Here is a 23,852-nt window from a genome sequence, read left to right on the forward strand (position 1 = left end):
TGTTAAAAGGATAGAATAAAATCATACGCCAAAGAATTTTTTTTTTAAATTTTATTATGACAAAACAAATGTTTGGGATGAATCTTTGTTGTTGATGATGATGACGGACATTGACTCAGAGATGTCATAATATGTACTTACATATGTCCTTTTCCTATCATTTTTAGTGTGTGTGTGTATGTTTACAGTAAGAAACAACTGTAGTGTCAGGGTGCTTGTACTATATTGACGTTTAATGTTGAACAGCAGTTACCATGGTGACCACTAGTTGCATGCCTCAACACAGTTCAGATTCTTACTGTGGTCATTTTTATTTCTTACAGTTCATCGAAACTCATTGGTGATAGCACCAGTCAGTCCGAGCAAAAACAAATCAGTATCAGCATGCAATGCCTCCTACTGGCAACACAGGCGTTTGTTGCAGTAGCAGAGTTCACGTATTGTTTACAAACATTATTTCTTTGTCTAAGTTGTTACGAAGAACAAATTATTGGCGTATAATTCCAATATAAATACAGTTTTAATTTTCTTTTTAGATAAAATAAGACTAAGCTAAATGAATGCAAGCATATTCCTACCTATAACATTAGCTTGTTGCCACAGGGTGGGTAGTATTATTAAATTCAGAAGTGTATAACCTAACCTAGGACCAGCAAAATTGACAAGTTTAGTAATTCATACAAAGGTGCTTCTTGAAGTCAGGGATGTTTTGTTATCACAAGTCCATTGTGAAACTAGAAGGATGTCTTTTCCTGATGGGAGAATGTTATCCTTCATTATTAATTGTAAATAATGGAGGTGTTAAGTAGTGGTAGCTAACAGATTCTAGCTTTGTGTCATAGGTAGATGATGCACAGTTTATTAGCTTGCATAGCTTTCTCCTATTTTATCGCTTTTGCCAGAAAGGCAACTACTTAATCTTGATGCTCAAAACATCTTGGCATGTGTGGATAATGTGAACAAAACAAGTCTCCCATTACAAGTACTCATTCTGCTGTATATCTGCAGTCCCATGGACATTCCTTGCTCGTGGTTTTGAACGTCTGCATAGGCAGTGTGCGTTGATATCGCCTGGAAGTGGAATTGGCTTTTAAGGACTGCGATCTCTGAAGAGTGTTGATTGGCCACACATGACGGAGGCAGTTAGCTTATTAATACAAAAATTTTGATCAGTTACTAGCTGATTCAGTAATATGTTTATTGTTCTTGGCATTTGTATCGAGTTGAAAAGATATAAATGCATTATTTATTTGTTATCTAAAAAATGGTAAGGATGGGATGAATTCAGCTGACTTCATGAGCCTGAATGTAGACATTTTGCGGTAGCAATAATATAAGGTGTATAGCATTCATTTTTTTCCCCACACGTGATATATAGTTGCAGATAATTATGTTTTTGTTAAATTAAGATTATATAGGAAATTGTAATACTTGTGAATGTTAAATATATAGATAGGTTACTTAACGACTTGTACAGAACAGATATATTATTGTAGTTATATGGATAAAACATTGAAAAATGTCATATTTCACACACTTTTTGAAGAAAAGAATATGTTATTGCAGATTTTTCTTGGCTTCTCTCTTTGTGTGTAAAAATGTGTTCTTGAATTGCCTCTTTGGCAGATATGAAATAATGTTAGTGTGTTATAAACAATAATCTCAAACAATTCATTTCATCAGAAGTGAACTCATAGTGGAGACTGAGAGGTGGTACATAGTTTTTGTAAAAAAATATATATATTCAAATCTTCAAATTTCAAGTAAGTTTTGTAATCAGATAATTACTACTGTGTATTATTGTAGTAGGATGGTGGGGCAGCTATGTTGTTGAGCACACACATACATATATGTACACACACACACACACACACAGAGACACACACACACTTAGATTAGATAAAGGGGAGAGAGAGAAATCAAGTTAAAAATAGGAATTGACTTTTTTAATTACTGTTACTATAGCATCAGACTTTAAAAGAAAGGATAAGCACAATCAACATCTGTTGAAAGTCTCCTTGGCCTAATGTTTACAAACTACTTGAAATTTTCCAACGATTTATTTACAAGCCTATACTGACGACTGTTGCGATGAGTACCATTGTGCTAGTGTTTGATTTTTACCCTTTCATGAATGTAAATCAGCATTATAATTTATGATGATGAGGTCCTGTATGAGAAATCTACAACAACATGTAGCTCCGCTAAAGCTTCTGTGCCCCTTAGGGATTTTGCAGGAATATGGTACTCTAGAATTTTTCATGTCGTAATTCAAAATTATCTCTACTGTGATAACTGATAGTAGTGTAACGATGCCAAGAAGTTTCTATATTTGTGAATATAATTATTTCATTTCGTTCTTCTGTGTATTGTTCTATTGTTCGACATCTAGGTATAAGACGCAATGACCCAGGAGCATGGAAGTTTTGGTCATTTGGTTTAAATTGCCTCTAGATACTGTCATAATGTCGTGTAATCACATATATGATTATGTATACATGTAAGTGTCATTATGAACAGGAAATTCTACACGCAGATCTTTCCATTTGTAAATACTATGGTCAACTGGTGGAGAAGTTATCTTTTCTGTATTCTGCTGAGGCCACCTCCTTCCTTACTACTACTGATGTATTTGAAACAATGAAAAGGTTATGCAAGAAGTTGGGTTTTTTCCCCTGCTATTTGTATTTACACTTAATTATTATTTGACTGAACGATGTAGAAAATTCTAGTTTGTTATTTAGAACAATCTGCCACCGCCGTGTGAGAAGAGTAAGACCATAGAGTAGCACATTGCAATATAGAGCAAAGAAAGATAACTTCTCTTGCACTGTATATCAATTCACTAAGCCTGAGTGGATTTTTATTTCAGCATTTTTACCCCTGACTGTAGCATAGATATGTGTGTCATTGAGAGACTTCTTTCTTAAAACTATGATTCTTCTGTCTTCCGTGTGCATTTGCTGATACCAGAGCTTCAACTGTCACATTGTAATAGTGCAAAAACTGATTTGTTTGTTTGTTTGTCATAGTGTTTTTTTTTATTTAAAATAAGTAAGTTGTCACAGTTCAAGTACTGGTTATGTAGAGTGCGTGTAAGCTGTGAATGGAACATTAAATTTGCAATATATAGCTTGTTTAACATTCTGTTCCATTGAACATTCAGTAACTTTATGAGATATATGGTATAGTACAGTACAGTGAAACATATTTGAAACAAGGTGCAGTAGAATTTTTGTTCCTTGTTATCAGAAGAATCCTCACTGCAGTCGGAGTTCTGTTTAGTTTTTTTTTAAGTACGTGAATGAGAGGTTGCTCGTCATAATGGAAATTTTCATGAAAAGTTTTCATTTACTTATAATAATTGTGTACTGTAGTTAAGTTCATTATATCTGGCCTTTGCTGTGTTTCTTAATCTGCCTTATAGTTGCATTTTAAGATACAAGTGATTCCAATATTTAATTGCAGTTCAAAATTATGCATCAACCATACCACATTGTGTCAAAATTATTTTAATGCTCATGTATTGTCTCCAGGAATGTTTGATGTAGAATATGTTCATATATTTTCTCAGTAGTACTGGTAGTAAGAGACTAGAAGGAAATATTTTTGTTCACTGGAAACATAAATACTCCATCATTATGAAACTACAGCTTGATTGTTTGATCAGTTGGCTACCACAGATAATGAGGTTCCATTTATTTATCAGAGATTCTCAGTTACATCATCTCTAACTTTGACACCCAACTACAGTGTGTTCACTGATAAACTGGAAGAAAGCCGTCACAAGAACATTTTCAGCGCCTTTTAGGGAAAAAAGAAGAAGTAAGATGATGTCATTGTTTTTGTGGAGTGATAATTCGGTCGTTTCGGGAAAATTGTATAAGTGTTTGGTGGTAAGTGATGCATTACAGTTTATTAATGGATGCACTGTATTGTATAATTAAAAAACAAGTTAAAACATTGCAATATCAAAATTTGGACATTTGCAGTGGAGCGTAGTTATAAATAACCGAGGACCAGGGATTACTTGACACTTGGTAAATGGATGACAAATACTGGGGACTACTAGTACACAAACAGTGTATGAGCTGGGACAGCTCAGTCAGTATGTAATGTCTGACTGTTGATTGACATCTGGGGTTTAATCTTCAGCAGGGGTAAAGAGTTTTTAATATAGAATCTGCATCCAGACTGGTTCTGGGGCTCACCCGGCCTCCTGTCCATTGGGTACCAAGGGTCCGTTTACCAGGGGTAAAGCCTATCCAGGGCATGATGTCGACCACTCGCCCCATATAGTGCTGAGGTCAAAAATGAGTAGGAGTTAATACCTCCTCCCCCTAAGCATCTATATATCTCTTTTATGTCTAGTAGGACAGATTTACTTTACACAAACAGTTTCTGAGTACGCAGTACTTCCAGTTTGAAATGCGGAATGAATAAGAGAGCTTTTTTAAATTTTCTGGAGATAAAAACATTGTGTTGTCCATCATAATGGATTTTACTTTGATACAATTTATAGCACTGTTTGATTGACCTACATCTCATATCAATCATCAGTTGCCCATGGGGTAATGGTGGATCTCATCAGTTTACAACATTTATCATACTGTATGATGTGGTGAGGTTGGCAAACTTAAAGTTACAGCCTTGTCCCGTTTTGAAAGCAGTCTTTATCATTATGATTATTGTAGTACTCGCTGCACATCTCTAAGCTTTGCAGATTTCAAACACATTAATTGCAATGTTTCGTGTGTAGGTTTATAGCTAGTTTTATACTAAGTAATGACTAGAAATTAAAGATTTAACAAAAATATGTATGAAGTGTTTTCTAGCAAGTATTTTTTCTGGAAAGGAAATCAGTTTCAAAGGAATGTCTGCGAGTGAAAGCAGGAGTGTGTGTGGTATAGCGCTGTAAATCTGAGCAACAAATTCTCAGTGGACCTCAGTTAATGAATCATATATTACACCACTTGAAGCAGACTTGCCGATGAAGGAATAAGGCAATATAAATAAATACATTAACACACAGTCTAGTTAAAATAATCACCAGAAATCTTGTGTAAGTGTCAATTTTTCTCTCAAGAATGCATCACAACATTACTGCATCTTTTGGAACTGATGTGGTTACCAAAGTGAGAATTTACTATCCAGAGAGGCCATACATCCAAGGTGTTTCTTAGGTAATGTGATGTGTGTTGTAGATTTAAAAATTCTTAGTACCGTATATTATATATGAGTGTTTTTCTGCCTGTAAATTGAAACTTGAATAACTTCAGATCTTCTAATTTTGTTCCTGTACTTTTTGTGTGTTCTTAAAACTGTACAAACAAGGCAATATTATGAATAACTTCTCCCATAATCATTACTGAGAGAAGGGTAGGCTGCATCTCGGCAACGCAGTCCACTAGTGTTGGGTGCATATGTCAGTTCGCTAGCATTTGTTGCTTCTGTATGGCATTCAAGTTATAAGAAAGTTGGTGTGGTTGATGTATTGATTACATGCCAGAACATTAATGGATTGTTTGCTGAAATGTTTTTTTTTTAACTACTTGAATGATATACGATTTTAGTATTTCATGTTGGTAAAATGTGATGCTTGCAGCTCTGTGCCAGCTAGTGTGGAGTGGCTGTGATTACCAATTGAGGTTGAAGAAACTGTTGAAATTGCAGCAAAATATACTCATTCATTCACCTGAGATACACCATTCTACATACAGATACAAAGTGTTAATTGTATGCCACAAGAAATGTGCCTATCCAGTCTGCTCCTTTTAATGTAGATTATTTCTGTAGGAATGTTACGCCGATTTATTTTTATAAACATTCAAAAATGCTTTTAATAACATGATTTTAGTTTTTGCTAACTAACAGTAATAAAAGATTTTTCTTTAAGTCAGAAGCACTGTACCTTATAGATAAAAAAACATATCTGACCGAAATTGATTGTATTCAGTAGACCAAGAATTGTTTTTTCCTTCAGATAAGTGGTCATGCTAATGCCATTTAGGTGACAGAATACTGTATGTCACTGTCTGACTGTTGAAGTGATGTCAGTGTATTAACTTGTGTGAATACAGCACGCCCTTGCCATTCATGGCAGTCGTGTTGTTGAAACCTTTGCAAACAGTAAAACCGTGATGCACGAAGTTAAGACCTTATGGGAAAATGGGGTTAGGAAAACCAAAGACACGTTAACCATGATACTAAATTATTGATAAACCTGAAAACATCAGTGTTGGTGTTTATTGGGATGATGTCGGTGTTCCCGGCTGAAAGTTGTCAGGGTTACTGAACAAAGGACAGCATTCATTCTAAAAATTGTAAAAAGTACAGTCAAAGTACACTCTGTGGCACAATATCTGGGTAGCTACTGAGATAGGCTGGCAGATATGGGCTATTTTGTGTTATTCCATGTGCCTGTGCAAGAACCGCAAAAGAGTGAGGGACTTATGCCACAATAATTTTTCTGCAAAAAAGCAAGACTGTGATGCACAAGCCTACAAACGAGGAGGGTCTGCTGAACTTGATATCATTAACAGTCACTTGTTAAATTGTTCATATTGTGTTTCAGTTCTCTAGCATCATCATCAAGTGAACAAATGTATGTGGACGGTTTACAAGCAAGTATTGATGATGTCAAGTATTCACATAAACACTAACCTCACTTCTGAATCATGCCAATATAAGTATCAGTATGTTATTTTTAATCTCATTCTATGCTTCTTAAGATTTAACAAAGGAAACTACATACAAACTTTGAGTGGGTCTCTTTCTTTCTGTAAATGATCTTCAGTTTTTTTATGCTTTATATAGTGTTCTGAGTTTATAAAAGAAGTAAGCTGACCAATGAATTTTATAGAAAGAATGAGTCTTTAGTGCTGCAACATTCATCAAATTATTCTTCCATCATGTGTTGTAACTTTGTTGCATTATATTGATTGCACTTGAATTGATGACAACTGGATCAGTGGAATACAAGTTGATGTGTGGTGGCATGGGCCATCTGAAGGAGGTACTGTGACAAAAACCATCCAGTCCAATAGCAAACAAATAAAAGAAAAGTGTTCCTTTGGTGTTGTAGTAATCTCAACATATTCAAAGCCTTATAATGTATTCATAATACTATTGTATTTATTGTAATTTGTGATGATTATGGGAGCTGAAATGTGATCAACTATGAATGTGTCCTTTTAAATTATTAATGAGCCAGCACAAATTACCTTTTATAGATTGTTTATAATATTGTTACTTGAATGAGGTATGGTGCTCCATATTGTTTTATTGTGTCTAGTTTTGTAAATTATTCACTTATTGTGTAGGATTTGAGGTTTTCATGGCGGTGAGTCTGAAGATGGCTGTCTTCTGGGTTGTTGCACCGTGTAGTCTGGTGGAAGTTTAGTTTCAGAGGTCCTTGCTGCTTCCATAATCGTCCTGATGATGGAAGCAGCAAGGACCTCTGAAATTTTGGTAAACTTCTGCCAGACTACACGGTGCAACAACCCAGAAGACATCCATTTTTATCCAGTTATTGCTGTTGACAGAATGTTTACCTGCTGAGATTATGTCCAAATCATAGTTTATTTCAGTGAGGATGTTTTATATGTTACTAATCCACAATGGATATGAATATTCTTTTCATCTGTTCTAAATTGTTATTATGTTGTTTATACTAAAACTGTAACAGTTGTATGAACAGTTTTCACATTTTTTTTTGAGCACATTTTAGTTGCCTCTTTCAAAATAATAATACATGAGCTAATTGTTGTTTGTGTGAAAAATTTTACTACATAATACCAAGGGATGAAATTAAATGTGTCTGGGTCAGTAGGATAATCTTTGGGTTTAGCAAAACACTTTAATAATAACTTATAAAATCAGAAGACATCTGCCAGTTCTCACAATCTTTAGCTCATTGCTTGCTGATGGAAAATACATTTGTCTATGCTGTATCTTTATCAGGCAGCACTGTGTGCAACATATTCACTTCACTAGCAATTAGCTCACCTTGGTAATTGTCAATCCTAATTTAGGTCCTGCAGTTGCTTCATCCAGTCTCCGCCACCTCTGTGAAATAAGCCTTTAGCTACAGTTCCTGAAGTTAGGTGGTTGTAAAACATCAACACGTAAAATATAATTCATGGTAGAGGTATAGTTTCCAGTTACAGACTTACAATTTTTCTTATGTTTTTTTAGTTACTTTTGTTGTTAGTGTTTACAGCAGAATTTATTGAAGAAGACTTTATTTTTAATACTTGAATGTTCCAGAAGGAGATGAGTTAGCCCGGGAGGGGGGGTTGTTGTTGGTGGTGATGGTGGTAAGACAAGGCAGTTATGTACTAAGGATTGTATTTTTTTTTTCCTTCTTGTTTTAATGGTCTCAAGATTGTGCTGCTTAGAAGGATATTGAAATAATGTACCAGATCATGTCCTTGTATATTACTCAAGATTAGGTGCCTTAGTATGAAGGATTAAATTTCCCCTTGTCATTACCATCCATTGAACAATTATTGCTCTCTGTTGAAAACCTCCCCCTGCCAGGTTGCAACAAAATCAAATCCACTACTGAATTTGTAAAACTAACACCAAAGTGAAACTTGACAGCCAAATTGGAGGTCTGAGAAATCTCGAGGCTTCTGAAAATCCGGATTTGTGTATAAAATCATATTTGGGAAAGAGATTTAATGGCCAAAATTATAGATCTCTGTGATGAAACAGAACATGCCTGTTGGCTACTTTCTGTCTGTTAGGTACTTTTTTTAAAATATATCTCGGTGAAATATGGCATTAGAATTTAAAAAATATATATTAAATTTCATATTAATACTTTTGATTTTGGGTGATACAGGCAAATCAGTATTGCCACTTTACCAGAAGGTGTATGTCAAGTTTTGAAAAATATTAAATAACAATTGAATCAAAAGTCCTTCAAGCACAAGTTTTAGAACTAAATGAAATTAAGGGTTTATGCTGTCTGTAATTTCCTATATGATAAGTATTTTTTTAATGTGATCGTCAAAGCTTAATCGAACTTGGGACATTCTCGACCATCCTGTGGCAATAATATACAATCAACTCAGTGTGTGCCACATGGCAAAAGTGCACTGCCTCAGCTGTATTTATTAAATATAAGCAACCAGCAATGTATTTGACATTCATTGTCACTTGCAATAAACATTACATCATTAACACATTAATGTTAACATGACATGTTTTGAAGCTATCAGTCAGGGTGTCCACTGTAGGTGCAGTTTTTATTTTGGGATTGGTTTAGTAGCTGAGATTATTGTTTTCATGGCAGTGAATGTGTGGATTGTGGTTTTCAAGGTTGTGATGCCCAGTAGTCTTGTAGATTGTTAGCATTATTTCAGAGGAACATTGTTAACCGCCTTCAAGGCTACATGGCTTCACAATCTTGAAGACCGCAGTCCACAAATTGGAGTTGGTCATCTGTATGAATTCATTGTGCATTAGTTACATCATAAGGACTCAAGGAATTTCAAAAATATCTGATCCTGCTAGTTATACTTCAGTTGATACTGTCAGCTACATTTGTGTATGTTATGGTCTAGAGTTTTATTTTATTTGCTTTTCAGCCAACATGTTGTGCCTGTTTTCCAGACATCTTCAGGAGGTTGCATTATAAAAGTTTTTTTAGCTTAAGGATGTTATGTTAAAACATTTCATGAAGATATCTTTAGTTGTCTTATCAGTAAATCTTATTTAAAATGCTGTTATAGATCCTCACTATTATTAATATAGTCCCTATATCGACAAATTTTTAAATGTTGATCATTTATTCTTCATGTCCTCTTCACACTTTTAAGGATAGAAGCAGAAAATTTAAAGTGGCACAGATTAAAATCTGTGCATTCCATGATGGTTAATTTAACGCAAATACATATTATTTCTATCTTAATTAAATCAGTTTAATGATAATTAGAAATATGTAATGAAACTGCTACTACAATTTTACTTGGATATGTTAAATTCACTCTCTACATTTGCATGCAATAAAATTGATCCATTTGTCCTCTTATCTGTTTTACAGCCATCAGGAATTTGATTATGTGGCATGTAAATGTGAAATTTCTACACTTGTTTCCGTTCCTGCCTCATTTTATGTACCAACATTATTCTCTTACCCCTGTTCTGGATCTTAAGAGTAAGCATTTGTTAAGTATTATTTAGATGAGCTTTGTGCTTCAGGTGGTTAATGATAAAAGCAGGGTTGTTTTAATTTTTGAAAGGGCTTCCATTTTTTTTATTATAATTAGATATGCAAGGTAGGAAACCGTAGAAGCACGACGTGCTTTTGACTTTGTTGTATGATTTTCTAGAAGAGTGTTTAAGAAGCATAACAAGAATTGGCATAAATTAAAATCAAAATTTGTAACACAAAATACATTAATAACATATTTTTCAGACATTAGATACTTGTAAACTTCAGTATACAAGTCACAGTGATATGGCTTGTTTTAATTAATTAACCGGTAGCTGTAGAAATCATGATGAAGTTGGCCTGGACATATGAATCATTCTCATTTTGAAATATACTCGTGCGTAAAAATGTTGCCTTACTGTAGCGGTGACAGTGAAAATCTGCTACATCCATGTACAGTGTTATGTTCTGTATTTATCAGTTTTGTATGGTAAGCATATTTTGTGTTCTAGCATACTTTATTCACTGTTTCTTCCATATTTGTTTACCCCTTACAGAGTGTTTCAGTCATTTTTTTACACCCATTATAAATTACATAGAATTATTATAATTATATATATATATATACAAGTTTCATAGCTGTTTACCCTTCCTGTAGTACATTTATTGGAAGTGATATGAAGGCAAACAAAGTAAACTTTTCAATTTATCTCAGTATCATGCATTTTGACCCGTGATTCTATAAGTTTTGATACCTCAGTTCTTATGTCACAGTCTTTATTTTTTATTGTCATGAAACTATATTTTACATAAATTTCTTTAGTGATACTTCTTGATTTAACATAAGCAGACATGGGACAGTGAAGAGCTTAACAGTAAGGCTACAAAGTTTCAAAGAAGCTTCCTTTTTTTTCTCCCTGAAGTTTTATCACTGCCAAATACAGGCTTCAAAGGAGTCATGTCAGCAAATTCAACATACCTATTATTTGCTACAAAGAATATCTTCTAAGATGTAGTAGAAGCTGTGGCTTAGCCCTTATCAACTGTATGTCACGATTTACATGCATTTTAGCTGACCGTGTCGCTGTTTAATGCTACTGTTGACCCTGGAGTTGGAAGTCCAGCCAACGGCCCCATAATATGGGTGTTTAAATCCCCTATGATGAAAGATTAATTTAATTTAATTCTGTAACAGTGATACCCTTGGACTAGTAAGTGAATTGTTTCTTCCTGTCAACTGTATATCACACTAATTCTTGAAGTGTGGTAAGTGCTCCTGCCATTAATTGCTATATGGTGCTCAATTTCAAAGGGACAACTAATTTTCCTATGAAGTTCTTTTCATTTAAGTTGATCCTGTTGTTTAGGTAAAAAAGTAAATTGGCTGAACATGCAGTATAGGAATAAGTGTAGGATTATTATGTATAATTCTTTTAATGTTGTGCTGTGAGTCCTGTCATCACAATTCTGTTGTGAGGTAAGCAAACAATGTACTTGAAGACTGTGTGGGATGGCAGGTGTCCTGGTCTCACTCGTGTGTTGTGACCCTTTAGTCTGTATGTGTTGCCCTTGTGTAGTGGTTGTGCTGAAATCCATTTCCCCCTCTCTCATCACAAGATGGCTCCCTGAACAAACTCCTTTCTTAAACAGTTTAAAGTTCTGTATCTGTAAATAACCTTATAACTGTAAAAATAACTCTTTCTTTAACATAAAAAATATATAAAAAAGAAACATTAGACAATAATTATTGGTGTACTTGGCATCTATATTTATGTTGTATTAGTATATTATACTTTTTCCACACATGTTTAATCTTCATAGTGACATCTTGTGTTGAGAGCTGTCGTAATTCAATTTAGGGATCCATTTTAACAATTATTATAATGTACATTTTGAGGTTGGAAGTGAAAATATAAATTATCTTCCAAGTTCTTGTTTTTTAATCATACTGCTCTAAACTGTTTTGTAGTATGCAAATACTACATTTTTTAATTTGAAGCATGACTGTTAAGTATTTTGGCTCTAGTCTTCATGTTCTTTTGTAATGAACTTAACAATATTTAAAATAAATTACAAACATACACAGAAAAATAAACCAATCATGAATTGAAAATGTTTTGAGATGTTTCAAGCCAGGCTAAGGTAATGACCACCGAATGCCTTTTTTCCAACTCCGGTAAGAAAAATGTTTACATTTTACCTGTAACTGGATCTCAAGATTTGATTGGGTTTGATTATTCAAACTGTCTTCACTTGAACTATGAAGATTAGGGCGTGAGTTTCTTCAAAATATTGTTTGTTTAATATGAATAATACGATACTACAACCGAAAATACTTAACCAGTTCTACAACACTACCATGGAATCTCAGAATTTGGTGACTTGTGTTGTTCCCATATTATCTGATATCCTACCCAAAATCATGTTTTATGCAACTAGAGGACTATGAAATATGCTGACAATTAAGGTCCACACTTTAAAAAGAAATTAATGCTAGTTTACAAAATTGACAAGAGAAACACATCTAAAAATAAATACTCTTTTAAACCTGAAGAGAATATTGGTGTTTGACTTTCATAATGAAGCAGAGTCCTTCCTGAAAGGCTGGTAGTAGCTTAACTAATCAAGAAATTTTCCACCTTTTATCAAACCTGAAGGTCCACTACTGTATTCGCAAGTTTGCCACTGGAACATATCATTAGCTACTTGCATCACAATTGCACACTGGCAAACCGTTAAATCCTGTAGTTAAAGTCTAACTGGCAGCTTTGTAATACATTATTTTTCCCCTATTCTTTTACAGTAAAGGTTAAGGTACATACTTTTTTTCTCCCATCTGAATCTAGGTTTCTCAAACTGTCTTTTCCCTTAATGTTTACAAACCACAATTTTGTATGCATTGTACACCTTCTCCACATGTGCTACACATCCTGCCCATAGAAAATTGTGTTGTCTGCTGGTTCATTGTCCCATCTGATCTGTACTCATACTAAATTTAATTTATACTGTGGTAATTCCCATACTACTTAATTCAGTGAACCTACCTTGTAGTAACTCCACATGTTACATGTCCTTTCTCAGTTTCATAGGTCTTGCTGAAGAAAATGAGTCTGAAGGTGTTCGTAACAATTATTGACCTGCAAGTCTTTTTTTGATACATATTTCATATCATGTTACAATAATTCGGTCTGAATTACTGTGATCTGACTAAAATATTACATGTGGCAGGAAACCATGCCATTAGGCTACATTTTTTTAAAACATTACTGTAACAGAAGTTATATAAGTTTGAACATACGGATTCTGCATGTAATATCTGTAGTGGTTTAAGTTGAATAGTAGTAGTGATATTTCCAGCTCACAGGTTTATGTCATGTAATGTAGGTATTGTTGATATCGAGATAGACTTGTCTCCAATTACATGCTATTGAGGATTCTTTTGTGGTACTGATACCCGTATATTAATTATGGTAGTTACACACAGTTCACTAATACCGTTCATAGGAAGGAAAATAATTTTGCAGCTCTAATTAGAAGCATTTACACCAGCAAATCATCTCCTGGGTCCCTTGATGAGGTTAGTTTTGAACATAATTTACTGACTGAGGCACCGACGCTGAAAATCCATGCTTTGGAAATGTGATGACTAAAAACAGATGTCGCACAAATTTTGTCCTTATGTGGTATCTTAGGTTTGTGCAGTCACGTTTAAAGTTCTTGTTGCTAATAGAGACTGAGTAAAAGTACGATAAATTAGTTCTTTGCCAGTATTGAAAGATACATAGCATTTAAAAGTGAAGATATTAGTGCAGATATTTTAATTTGAAGATGCTTGCTACATATTTTTGTATGAGTTTTGAATTTTTTGTGGTTAACACGGGATTTTGCCATATGTCATTTACTGGAATAGGTTAAGTAGACGTGGGACAGGATCAGTTGAAGTTAAACGGAGAAAGCTGTAATACTTTTAAAAATACTCTTGTAAAATTAATAGAGTTCGACATCCACACCGCAGACGGTGAACATTTGATTGAATTAGAGATAACAGTGATATCTTACACTTGTTAGACCTTAACTGTAATTTAGGAATAAATACTTCCCCATTTTGTTTTCTTTTACTTAAGCAAAAGTTTAAAATTTGTATCAGTTCCCTCGCCTTACCACGTTTCGTGAAGCTCCCAATTAGGCAGCATTTCAAAATAATGCAGTAAGGGAAGGAAATTCGGTTTGAAGTGGAATTTGGGAATGTAATTCAACATGAATTTAGTTCTTTTACTTTTGGTTTAGAGATCTTTCACAAAGCCCCGAACCCTGTCACTAAGATCATGTTATGTTCTCTGTTAACACTAACTGTTCTGATGTAGGATTTGAGGTTTTCATGGCAGTGTGAGTTTGGATTACAGTCTTCTTAGATTTGCACTATGTAGTTTTCAGGAGGCTGCATGTTTCTCTGAAACTTCGGAAAACAGCCACAAGATTACACAGCACCTAAACCAATTATTCTGACCCACCATTTTCCCAGTTTGGTAATGCAGGCCTTCTAGAAGTCAAGAAGACATTCTTTTCCCTGCTAGTCAGTTTTTGATATGTGAAAACTGTAAATGATCTTGAATATTTTGCAGCTGCTTGTTCTGCTGTCTCTGTTCTGTGGTGCCTGTCGTTGTGTCTGTAACAAAAAAGCATTTGATATATGATCCAGACTGTAGTCTTTCAGAATCCACAGAGATTAACATTGCTGTTCATAGATAAAGTTGGATATGCATGGTGGCATCAGGCATTGGAAAGCCATTGGTGTGTGTGCCAGTCTGACTTTCCTGGCAGCAGTGGTAAATGGAGACTTTCAGCTACCAGTAACAGAGTCTCCCGAGAGCCAATGGACAGGTCGTTGGATGCCACATCCTCCATACAGTGAACATGTAGACATTCATGATCGTGAACATATAGTTCGCATGGGTGTGATAACTACCGAATGTGATGATGCTAAGGTACGCATAAATACGTAACAAACTTGTTGCAAGATATCTTGAAGCCGTGTTGACTACTACACATACGCACGTTATGACACTTTGGTCGCCAGCCAGCTTGGGTGTGGGTAGCTCATAAGGCATCTTGTGCTTTTCTTCTTCCCTTCGTCTCTTATTGTGACTTAGCTCAGGTTCGCAGATATTTTGCGTCCAGCGTATGTTATTGCTTTTGTATGTGTATGCTTGAAACAACTGGATTCTGTCTGAACAGGTTTTGATGAAATATGTTACACGAGACTGTCACTAAAACTTGCTAAACAGATTTGATTTTGGGGTGCTTCAGTCCAACATTGTACCTCTTCTCATCATCCCCTCATAGGTACTCAGATTTTGTTAATGGCATCTGAAACCACTTTTCTAACTTCCAGTTTAACATTGCAGCGTTTCGCTTTGTGACACCTTTTTGTGTTTAATGTCCGATTTAGGCATTAATGAGTGCGGATGCATGCTACGTCATGACCCCTTAATTCCCTATAATGCATTGGTCTTACCAGCAGCAGCATTTTTCAGGAAAGTAATTTCCATTTTTGAAATAGATTTATGTATGTGTGTGTGTGTATTTGTGCCCTGTTTTCCAGACAAATCTCACCCTGGACTGGGACTATTCTCCAGCTGATTACACTTGCTACACTTACAACAGAAAATATCTTCCAGATAGGAGAATTAAACCAATTTTGGAATGTGAAAATATTCCCATGTACTATTCAGTAAGTAATTTTAGTATATGAAATGTGTGTAATACATTTTTTAATGAATTTTTTTTAATACATATATATTTATAAAATTGGATAACTCATAAAAAAGTCATGTGTTGAAAACATACCTGATAAAACAGCAATATAACTTGACATCTGAATATATTATCCATTTCTCATTGACAAGGTTCATGTAGACTTATCAAGAAAAACGTTTTTAATATACTGAGAATATTATCTTGTTCTATTATTCAAAATTAAGTAAACATAACATTCAGTTACTGCTTTGCCCTTCTCGTAAGACATTTCCACTTCTTGTGGGTTGTCTAGCAGCTAAGCCTCTCCGTCTGTCTGCATCTTCCCACAACTTGCACGCTTCCTTCCGTCTATTTGACATCTTTACTAACCTATTGGTTCCACCTTGATTTGTCTCCGTCTTGGGCGTATTTCTTTTACTTTTGTATTATAATCTCTTTTGGGATTCATTCATAATTTCTTCTTAACATATTCATACCATTTCATTCTGTTACTTGTTAAATTGCCATCCAAGGTGTTTATCTTCTTTAAATTTTATTTTAATGCTTCCTTTTGTTTGTTCTTCCTGTCCACACTAAAAATTGATGTTTTATGTCATTTGCTTTCAATAGATTTGTCATTTCCTTTCCAGGCTCGACATGAATGTATGAATAAGTCAATACATTATGAGTCAGCCATACCTACGTAGTAAGTACTTCTTTAAATGATAGTCTTCAATTTATTGTTTTTGTACACATTAGTACATTTGTGTTGAGTGCATGATGTATCCACCTTATACCCCCAAAAAACATATACTGTATTAGAGTCTGGCTTTTTCTTTCTGATAAAATTGTTTGTCATTTTAACAGACTGTTGTGTTTATTAATTAATTTAGCATGAACTGCTTAATAAGACCACACACATTTTTTTACACTAACTTTGATGTGCATTTTTCAGTGGCACTCACCGACCGCTTTGGCCACAGTACGGTGAATACAAGTTTGTACCTCGACAACGATGGGTCCACAACTTGGAGGTAAATAACAGTATGCTGAAGTTCGTTTTGCAGTTTGTGTATGAGCTGCTGTGTAAATAATAGGAGCCCAAAGGTTTCCCCCCCTAATAGTTTTTTCATACATATCTTCTTCTTCCTTGGCTCTACAACCCAGATGTGGGTCTTCGCCGCCTCCTTTTCAAAGGTTTCCTAGTCTTTGAAGCGTGCATTTGTGAGTAGTGAGAGACCAGCCCACTGCCTCTGCACAATTTCTACTCAGTCCTGATTTTACTGCTATAGCCATCTAGTAGTGAATCAGGAGATACTTGGATGAGAAATGGCCGCTGAGAATTTTGCTTACGAAACATCTCATTCATGCTCGTAAGGTAAATCTACGACATGGGACCCCCGGCTTTATTTCCCCTCCAAAAGAAGTTGTGCTACGGATTTTTATCACCCTTAAAAATCCATTGACCTTGGCCGGGTTTGAACCCGTGAACCTTGGGTCCAGTGGCGAGCGCGCTAACCATTAGTCCACCGAGGATGACTTTCATACATATAAGAAATATAAATCGCATCTGTACTAAAGAAAACTAAATGAAATGTTACTGTTCTTTTATTTTGGTTCCAGCATGGGGCTGTCGTGATGTTGTATCATCCTTGTGCCAACAAATTGGAAGTGAATCGCCTGAGATATTTGGTTAAGAATTGTCTCCGTAGGCACGTCATTACTCCACTGGCATTACTGGATGAAGAAAGGGTAAGATACATATACAAGATGTTCCACATTGTTGTTTATGGCCTTTGGCCACTGTGATCTCTGGACCTGCCATTTTTATTTCTGTCAGAGTTTTACAGGTAAATAATTTATTTGAATAACCCACAAAGCTTGGAGGAACTGAAGCATAATATTGAACAGACCGTCGCATACACTGACCCAGAAACACCTTGCAACACACAGAACACCCTAAAGAGGATGGATGCTTCACTTCAGGAAGGTGGTATATAAGTTCTTCATAGCAAATAAAAGCAAAACATAATTTGCTTGTCTTATTATATTGATGTCACCAAAGATTAAAAATACTGTTGTAATTTTTTGATTCTGTTAGACAAGCACAAATGTGTGTACCTTATCAGGAAATTAGTTTGATGATTAATGGGCAAAGGTTAACTAACTTCTTCTTCTTCTATAGCTCTCCGGTCCATTTTCGGTCCATGGCCTCCTCAGTTCTCCTCTTCCATTCGGTCCTCTGTTAGGTCCGTGTGTCCGAGGCTTTGATTAAGGTTTCGAAACGTATATCGGTGAAACCAAGACACCTTTATTTGCAGCCTTTGGCCCTGGTGACTTGGGGATGTCGACTAACCATGTCAACTGTTCAAGCTGGTATAGTAAAGAACTTCATCAAACAGCATGCTCTACGAGGACCTGAGAAATTATCAAGAGACGGGCAGTATAATTTGGATTTGGAGGTCCCTGCAGTCATTCTCACTGATGTAGAGGATTCTGTCTTATGTCCAAGACATTGATTTTGGGTACCACAACATTGTAAAGCAAGCTATCTACACACACAGTATTTCTAACGAACAATTTCATTCACTGTTGACTGCGACTCATACTGAATTGATTCTGTTACGAACTCTACTTTACTTTGTGCAGCTGTTTTGTGTTTCGTGTTGCTGTCTGTGTGTCACAGACATACACCTTGCGTTTGACACGGTAGTATTTCAGACTGTAAGTTCCGAGTTAAATCAATAGACTCGTGTAACTTCCATTCATTTGTCAGACTTCACATTTGAGTAGCAGAACTGAATGAAGATGGTAGAGGTAACTCAATTCTGAAAGTTTGTGATGATGGTGCGTTGTTGAAGCAAACTGTTTTCTGGACATTATTCATCGTCCAAGACTAAATAAAACCGTGACGTTTCGGAGATAGAGCTAATCCCTATCTCCGGACCCATCCGGAGATAGGGATTAGACCTATCGATTGGGCCCAACGGTAGGTTTTACCCGAAGACGGAGATATACTCCCATCTCCGAAATGTTGTGGTTTTATTGGTTTTATTTAGTCTTGGACTATGGATAATGTCCAGAAAAAAGTTTGCTTCAATGGTAGAGGTAAAGTTGTTCCTGGTGCTGAAGTAAGTACCAGGTCATGCAGGCATATGTGGAGTGGAGATGTAATCCACTTATTCTTAATCTTGTCACTAGATGCAGTTGAATAAAGAATTGACACATCCATCTTTCTTATTCTATTATCTTACCTTTTTCACATTCTAGAAGCTGGAATTTAATTCTAGGCTGGTATTTTACTTTAAAATGTAGCTAATTATGTATGTCATGCACTTTATATCTCTGACAATGGAATAGACAGCTTTTATAATTTACAGAGTTGATTTTAATATGTTCAAGGTGTCTTAAAGTAGACCTGTGTGTGGCAGCAGAAGCAGGATATTGCTTTTGTAGACATCTCAGAGATGATTACGTTATTAAAGGTGTTGACCCCATTCTGGGTGATTTATCTTCCTGTAGGATATAGTGGTGTGACAGTTGGTAACCCTACTCATGGAGACATAATTTTCTGCCTTGCAAAGAGGCAGTTAATTTTTATTGTCTTTATGGATTTGAAATGGAACTATGTATTTGTGTTGAAGACTGATTCATTGTTATGATTTATGAATTCACAGTTGTGATTAAATAATTTCAGTGTGGAAGTCTGGTGTAGGAATTCTGTTCTATTTCTAATATGGCATTCATACTTTAGTTGTCTCTGTGATGAGTTTATTCTTTTGTATTTACAAAATTTTGCAAAATATTTCTTGTAAACATCCTGAAAGAAATTATGGTATAATAAATTATGCAATAAGTAACAGGATGTAATTTATTACAGAAATTTGCAAAAGTAATGCAGCATGTTTATTATATACTTTTGTTGCACACAAAGTTGTTTCTTTATGATATTGTTTATGAGATGTTTGATGACATAATCATACATTCATAACCTACTGATGAAAGGTATGTACTCACATGATACTAGTCAAAAGATTGTACCTGTATTAAACTTCGTAAACTTATTTATATAAGTGATGCATGCATTCAAATTATTTATACTGTGAAGTTCTTTCAGCTAACAGGAGGTCTGAAAATTAGTGAACGGACATAACTGACTGAAATGGAAGAAGACAGGTAAGTTAATTCTAAGCATCAAGCTTAAGCAAACTTTATATAAGTCTTTAAGTGAATGTTTTATTATGTTACTTTAATTTAGATTTGCTGTTTTTATGGTGATAAAAATGTGGGTTGTGGTCACAAACAAGACTGTGAAGTGATGCATGGAATTTGAGGTTAAAAGAACTATAGCATGGTATGTGAGGAGAAATGATGTTAACTGAGGGCTAGGCTATAGTAGCAATACGGGATCAATTGTAGACCTCCAGGAAAGTGGGAATTAGGAAGACCACGAATCAGATGGTTTTTTGTCTGTCTAACATATGTATGAAAAATGGATCTTAACCTTGCACGCCAAAACTAAAACGCCCTTTTAGAAGATGCTCTTTGTAGACAACGTTGGCAGGGTATTTTGTATTATCTGAGGACAGAAGTACTATAATCCGTGGTTGTCGAATAATTGTCTGTGGTACTAAATAATGTTGGTATTGCTTGTGCTAAACCGGTTGTGTGGGAGAATAATAAAGTTGTTATTTGCGATAGTAAATGTTGGACCTTGTTACTGGATTAAAACAAAACAGTTTCAAAAATGTCAATGGAAACAATTCCTAAAGATTTACGAGGATTGAGAGCATGTTTAGTGTGTTCACTTATTAAGGCAAGGACTATTCTATTAGAGAAGCAACTTTATTTATTGCTTGTAATGTCATTGTATCACAACTCCGTTTACTTTCTAAAGTTCGTGTGTTGCAAGACTAACATCTGCTATTCTCATTCCAGACTTTCGAGCAATTTGAATATGATGGATGCGACAATTGTGATGAGTTTCTTAGGATGAAAAACAACAGAGATAATGTGTATGATTGTACCAGTTCAAATTTTGATGGGTACGTTTTGATTATTTGTCTATGGTAGTTCTGTAGTTGTATGTCTTCCCGAATCTCATGGCTATTTTTACCAACATTTATATTTGAAGAAGAACGAATTGTAACACATAATGTGTGAGGTTCAGTTATGTGACTTGAAGTGTTAATAATGGTTACCTAATGAGATTTTGACATAACTAATTCCCTGGCTTGTCACAAAATGCCTTTTTTACTTTGGGTGCCCACTTAATGTGGAACCTATCATGTATCATGCCACATCAGCAACCAGTTAACTACCATGAAATGGATAACATACTATGCAGACCGTAATCATTGCATTCTATTAGGTAGGGTCAGAGTTATGTTGGGCATTCTGTATTTCTTGGACCAAAAGTTAAGTTTATACAATTTATGAATGACCTTTATGCTTTCAGGATGATTGCAGTGATGAGCCCAGAAGACAGTTGGGTCTGTAAGTGGCAAAGGATCAGTAAGTGTTCAAGAATAGAAATCAGGCTCTCATGTTATTGCTTTGTGAAATAGTCACCATTTCTCTTTCATTATCCATGAACAGTTATCATTCAGATTTTAGTGTGGATTACTGGATGATCATCATCCTTTGGTAACATGACATTGTCATTGCTATGTGTCATGCTCCTGTATACAAATGGATTTTGGTTCACTTCCTATATCTGTTTCACATAAACTGATTAATACATTAAATTGTTATTTTATTCTAATATTCATGAATTTTTATTACATGTGGTTTGCAGAGTATTATTCAGAACCTTTCTGCCTCAAACTACCTTTTTTCTCAGACCAGCCATGTGCTGCAATGACCAATTATCCACCATTGACTTCAAAACATATCCACATCTGAACTTATGTCTCTTCACTGATAATATTTCTAATCTATGTATTTTAATTACAAGTATGTCATCACTCTAGATTTAAATTGTTAATTGTTGATTGTTGCCTGTGTATTAACACTTACAGATCGATTTACAAAGGGAGTATATGCTATCTCTGTGTGTGGACGGCTTCCTCCAGGAATTATTAGGGAAATGAAGAGTAGAGGTTTAGTTTATCGTCCCCGTGATACCAGCCAGCGGTAATCATCCAAGAGACTGCATCCGTATGTTGCAGTTTGTGTTCTACTTGTGAACTTTGGTAAGACTTTTTAATAGAGGACTGATGTTCTCAATTTTATTTTATTTTTACATTTGAGATGTACAATTTCAATCTTGTTATTTCAAATAGCATTAGAAAGGAAATATCTTGTGCTGTATCAGTGATTCCATATGTGAGCATGAGAGTTTAAATAACTATCAGCAAATATTCGAGTTTGTTCAGCAGCCATTCACAAGAAAATAACTTACATTTTCATTCATCTGGTTTATAGATTTTTGAGCTCAAGTATGAGTTGAATTTAATGTAATATAACTTTGTGACATAATTTTTATTTTCTTCATTGACAGCGTGAACATCTATCGTCTGCAACAAAATATCTTGTTGTCATGGAAACTGGCTGATTCCTCATCATTGCTACGGCCTTATTGGATCCCGAATCAGTCTTTTGAGTTAGAAGAAGTTACTCCAGATTTTTTGCAGCTACAAGTCTGAACACAGACATCCCAATGTCTGCATTATACTGGTCATCCAAACTCAAATCTTTAGTTTTAACCTTACATAATAATAATGTTAATAATAGTAATGTTTTTGAGAATAACATGTGTAACCAAATAAACATCAATGATAATTACAAATAAATACATAATCTGTCAATTGTGATTCTAGGCTATGACACTGTGTAGACTTGTAAGTTATGAACATTTTAGGTGTCTCCATCTGCATGGAGAAGTGGGTCTTATGATTGGTCCTGATGCTTTAGGTCAGGGGTGGGGAACCTGTGGCCTTCTAGGTCCTTAAGTGCGGCCTTTTGACTGAATCCAAATATTACAGAACAAATCCTAGGATCAAATGAAACTGCGGAACTCCATGCTGCAACCAAATATTCAAATGCTTTCCAACAAAAAGCAGACACAACAAAGTCATTAAAAGATTAGTTAACTTTAAAATTAACAAATAGTTTTTATTTTTTGAAATTATTAAGTACTTAGCAGTTAAATTTTTACAAAATAATGTACATTTTTAAGTACATCTAATTGAAGTTTCTTGAATGCGGCCTTATTTGATTACAGCTAAATTAATGCGGACTTCTAACATGAAAAGGTTCCCCACCCCTGCTTTAGGTGATATGTTCCTCTGAAATTTGTCCTTCAAAACTGCATGGTGTCATAGTGCAGCAGATCACAGTTTATTTGTGTTGCTTAACATACTCCCATCTGTCCAATGTAACATCTGAAGAAATCATTACATTTATATTGCCTAAGTCACATATTTTTAATGGTCAGTAAAGTGTTATTGGGGTCATAGGAGGTTTTCTGAACAGTTACATGCTTTATATGCAAGTTTCACATTGTAACTTACAAACATCCATATCAATGTATGTAAAGGAACCTAGTTTGTACTGGACATCCTTACCCTGCGTAGTCTTGCTATTTTCAGCTACTTTCGGTGTTTTAATTTATTTTTATAAGTGACATCTTATTCAAACTAATCTTGGTCTGTATATTAAATTATGGTGTTTCCATATTACAATATTTATCAGGTTTCCAGGTTCTAGGTGTAAGAATACGTTAATCTAGGTTAAGTTAGGGCATTTTACACTACATCTGGTTAGGCTAGATTTGGTTTAGTTTCAATTTCTGGAGTTTATCAGACATTTCCAAGATATTAGTTTGCCAGGATTCTGGGTTTTCCAGGGTCTCAGGTTATCAGTTTCTCGGGCTTACAACGCTTCACGTTTCCAGCATCATAGTTTGTCAGTATTTCTGGTTTCCTGGGCTCCAATTTTCTAGTGCCCCAGG

At 35.0% G+C, this 23,852-nt stretch overlaps 3 protein-coding genes across 6 annotated transcripts in view; all 3 read left to right on the forward strand.

Moving 5' to 3' along the window:
- The window catches only part of Syx1A (Syntaxin 1A), a 58,073-nt gene extending 46,180 nt beyond the window's left edge, over window positions 1–11,893 (forward strand). For both annotated transcript variants that reach the window (XM_022071816.2, XM_087349037.1), the window contains exon 10: window positions 324–11,893. The gene's annotated coding sequence lies outside the window, so the exon portion shown is untranslated. The remainder of the gene's footprint in view (window positions 1–323) is intronic.
- Window positions 11,894–13,848: 1,955 nt separating this feature from the next.
- LOC110833602 (uncharacterized) lies at window positions 13,849–19,127 on the forward strand. 3 transcript variants are annotated; one of them, XM_022071873.2, is made up of 7 exons: window positions 13,849–13,905; window positions 14,908–15,147; window positions 15,765–15,893; window positions 16,549–16,604; window positions 16,854–16,932; window positions 17,522–17,650; window positions 18,220–19,127. In XM_022071873.2, the coding sequence occupies exons 2-7, from the start codon at window positions 14,920–14,922 to the stop codon at window positions 18,415–18,417; spliced, it is 819 nt and encodes a 272-aa protein (XP_021927565.2). In that variant the 5' UTR covers window positions 13,849–13,905; window positions 14,908–14,919; the 3' UTR covers window positions 18,418–19,127. The 3 variants fall into 3 exon arrangements, with proteins under 3 accessions (XP_021927565.2, XP_021927566.2, XP_021927567.2); XM_022071874.2 differs by having other exon boundaries at window positions 18,084–18,221; XM_022071875.2 differs by lacking the exon at window positions 15,765–15,893.
- A 1,394-nt stretch (window positions 19,128–20,521) lies between these two features.
- On the forward strand, window positions 20,522–22,707 carry spt4 (Transcription elongation factor subunit spt4). The gene is made up of 5 exons (XM_022071876.2): window positions 20,522–20,714; window positions 20,837–20,943; window positions 21,357–21,412; window positions 21,919–22,092; window positions 22,401–22,707. Exons 1-4 carry the CDS (start codon window positions 20,646–20,648, stop codon window positions 22,035–22,037), a joined length of 351 nt encoding a protein of 116 aa, XP_021927568.1. The 5' UTR covers window positions 20,522–20,645; the 3' UTR covers window positions 22,038–22,092; window positions 22,401–22,707.
- The last annotated feature ends 1,145 nt before the right edge of the window (window positions 22,708–23,852 follow it).

Source organism: Zootermopsis nevadensis, unplaced genomic scaffold (assembly GCF_977971745.1).
Source record: "Zootermopsis nevadensis isolate Lab colony 2312 unplaced genomic scaffold, Znev_1.0 Znev_ptg000015l, whole genome shotgun sequence".
Lineage (NCBI taxonomy): Eukaryota > Metazoa > Arthropoda > Insecta > Blattodea > Termopsidae > Zootermopsis > Zootermopsis nevadensis.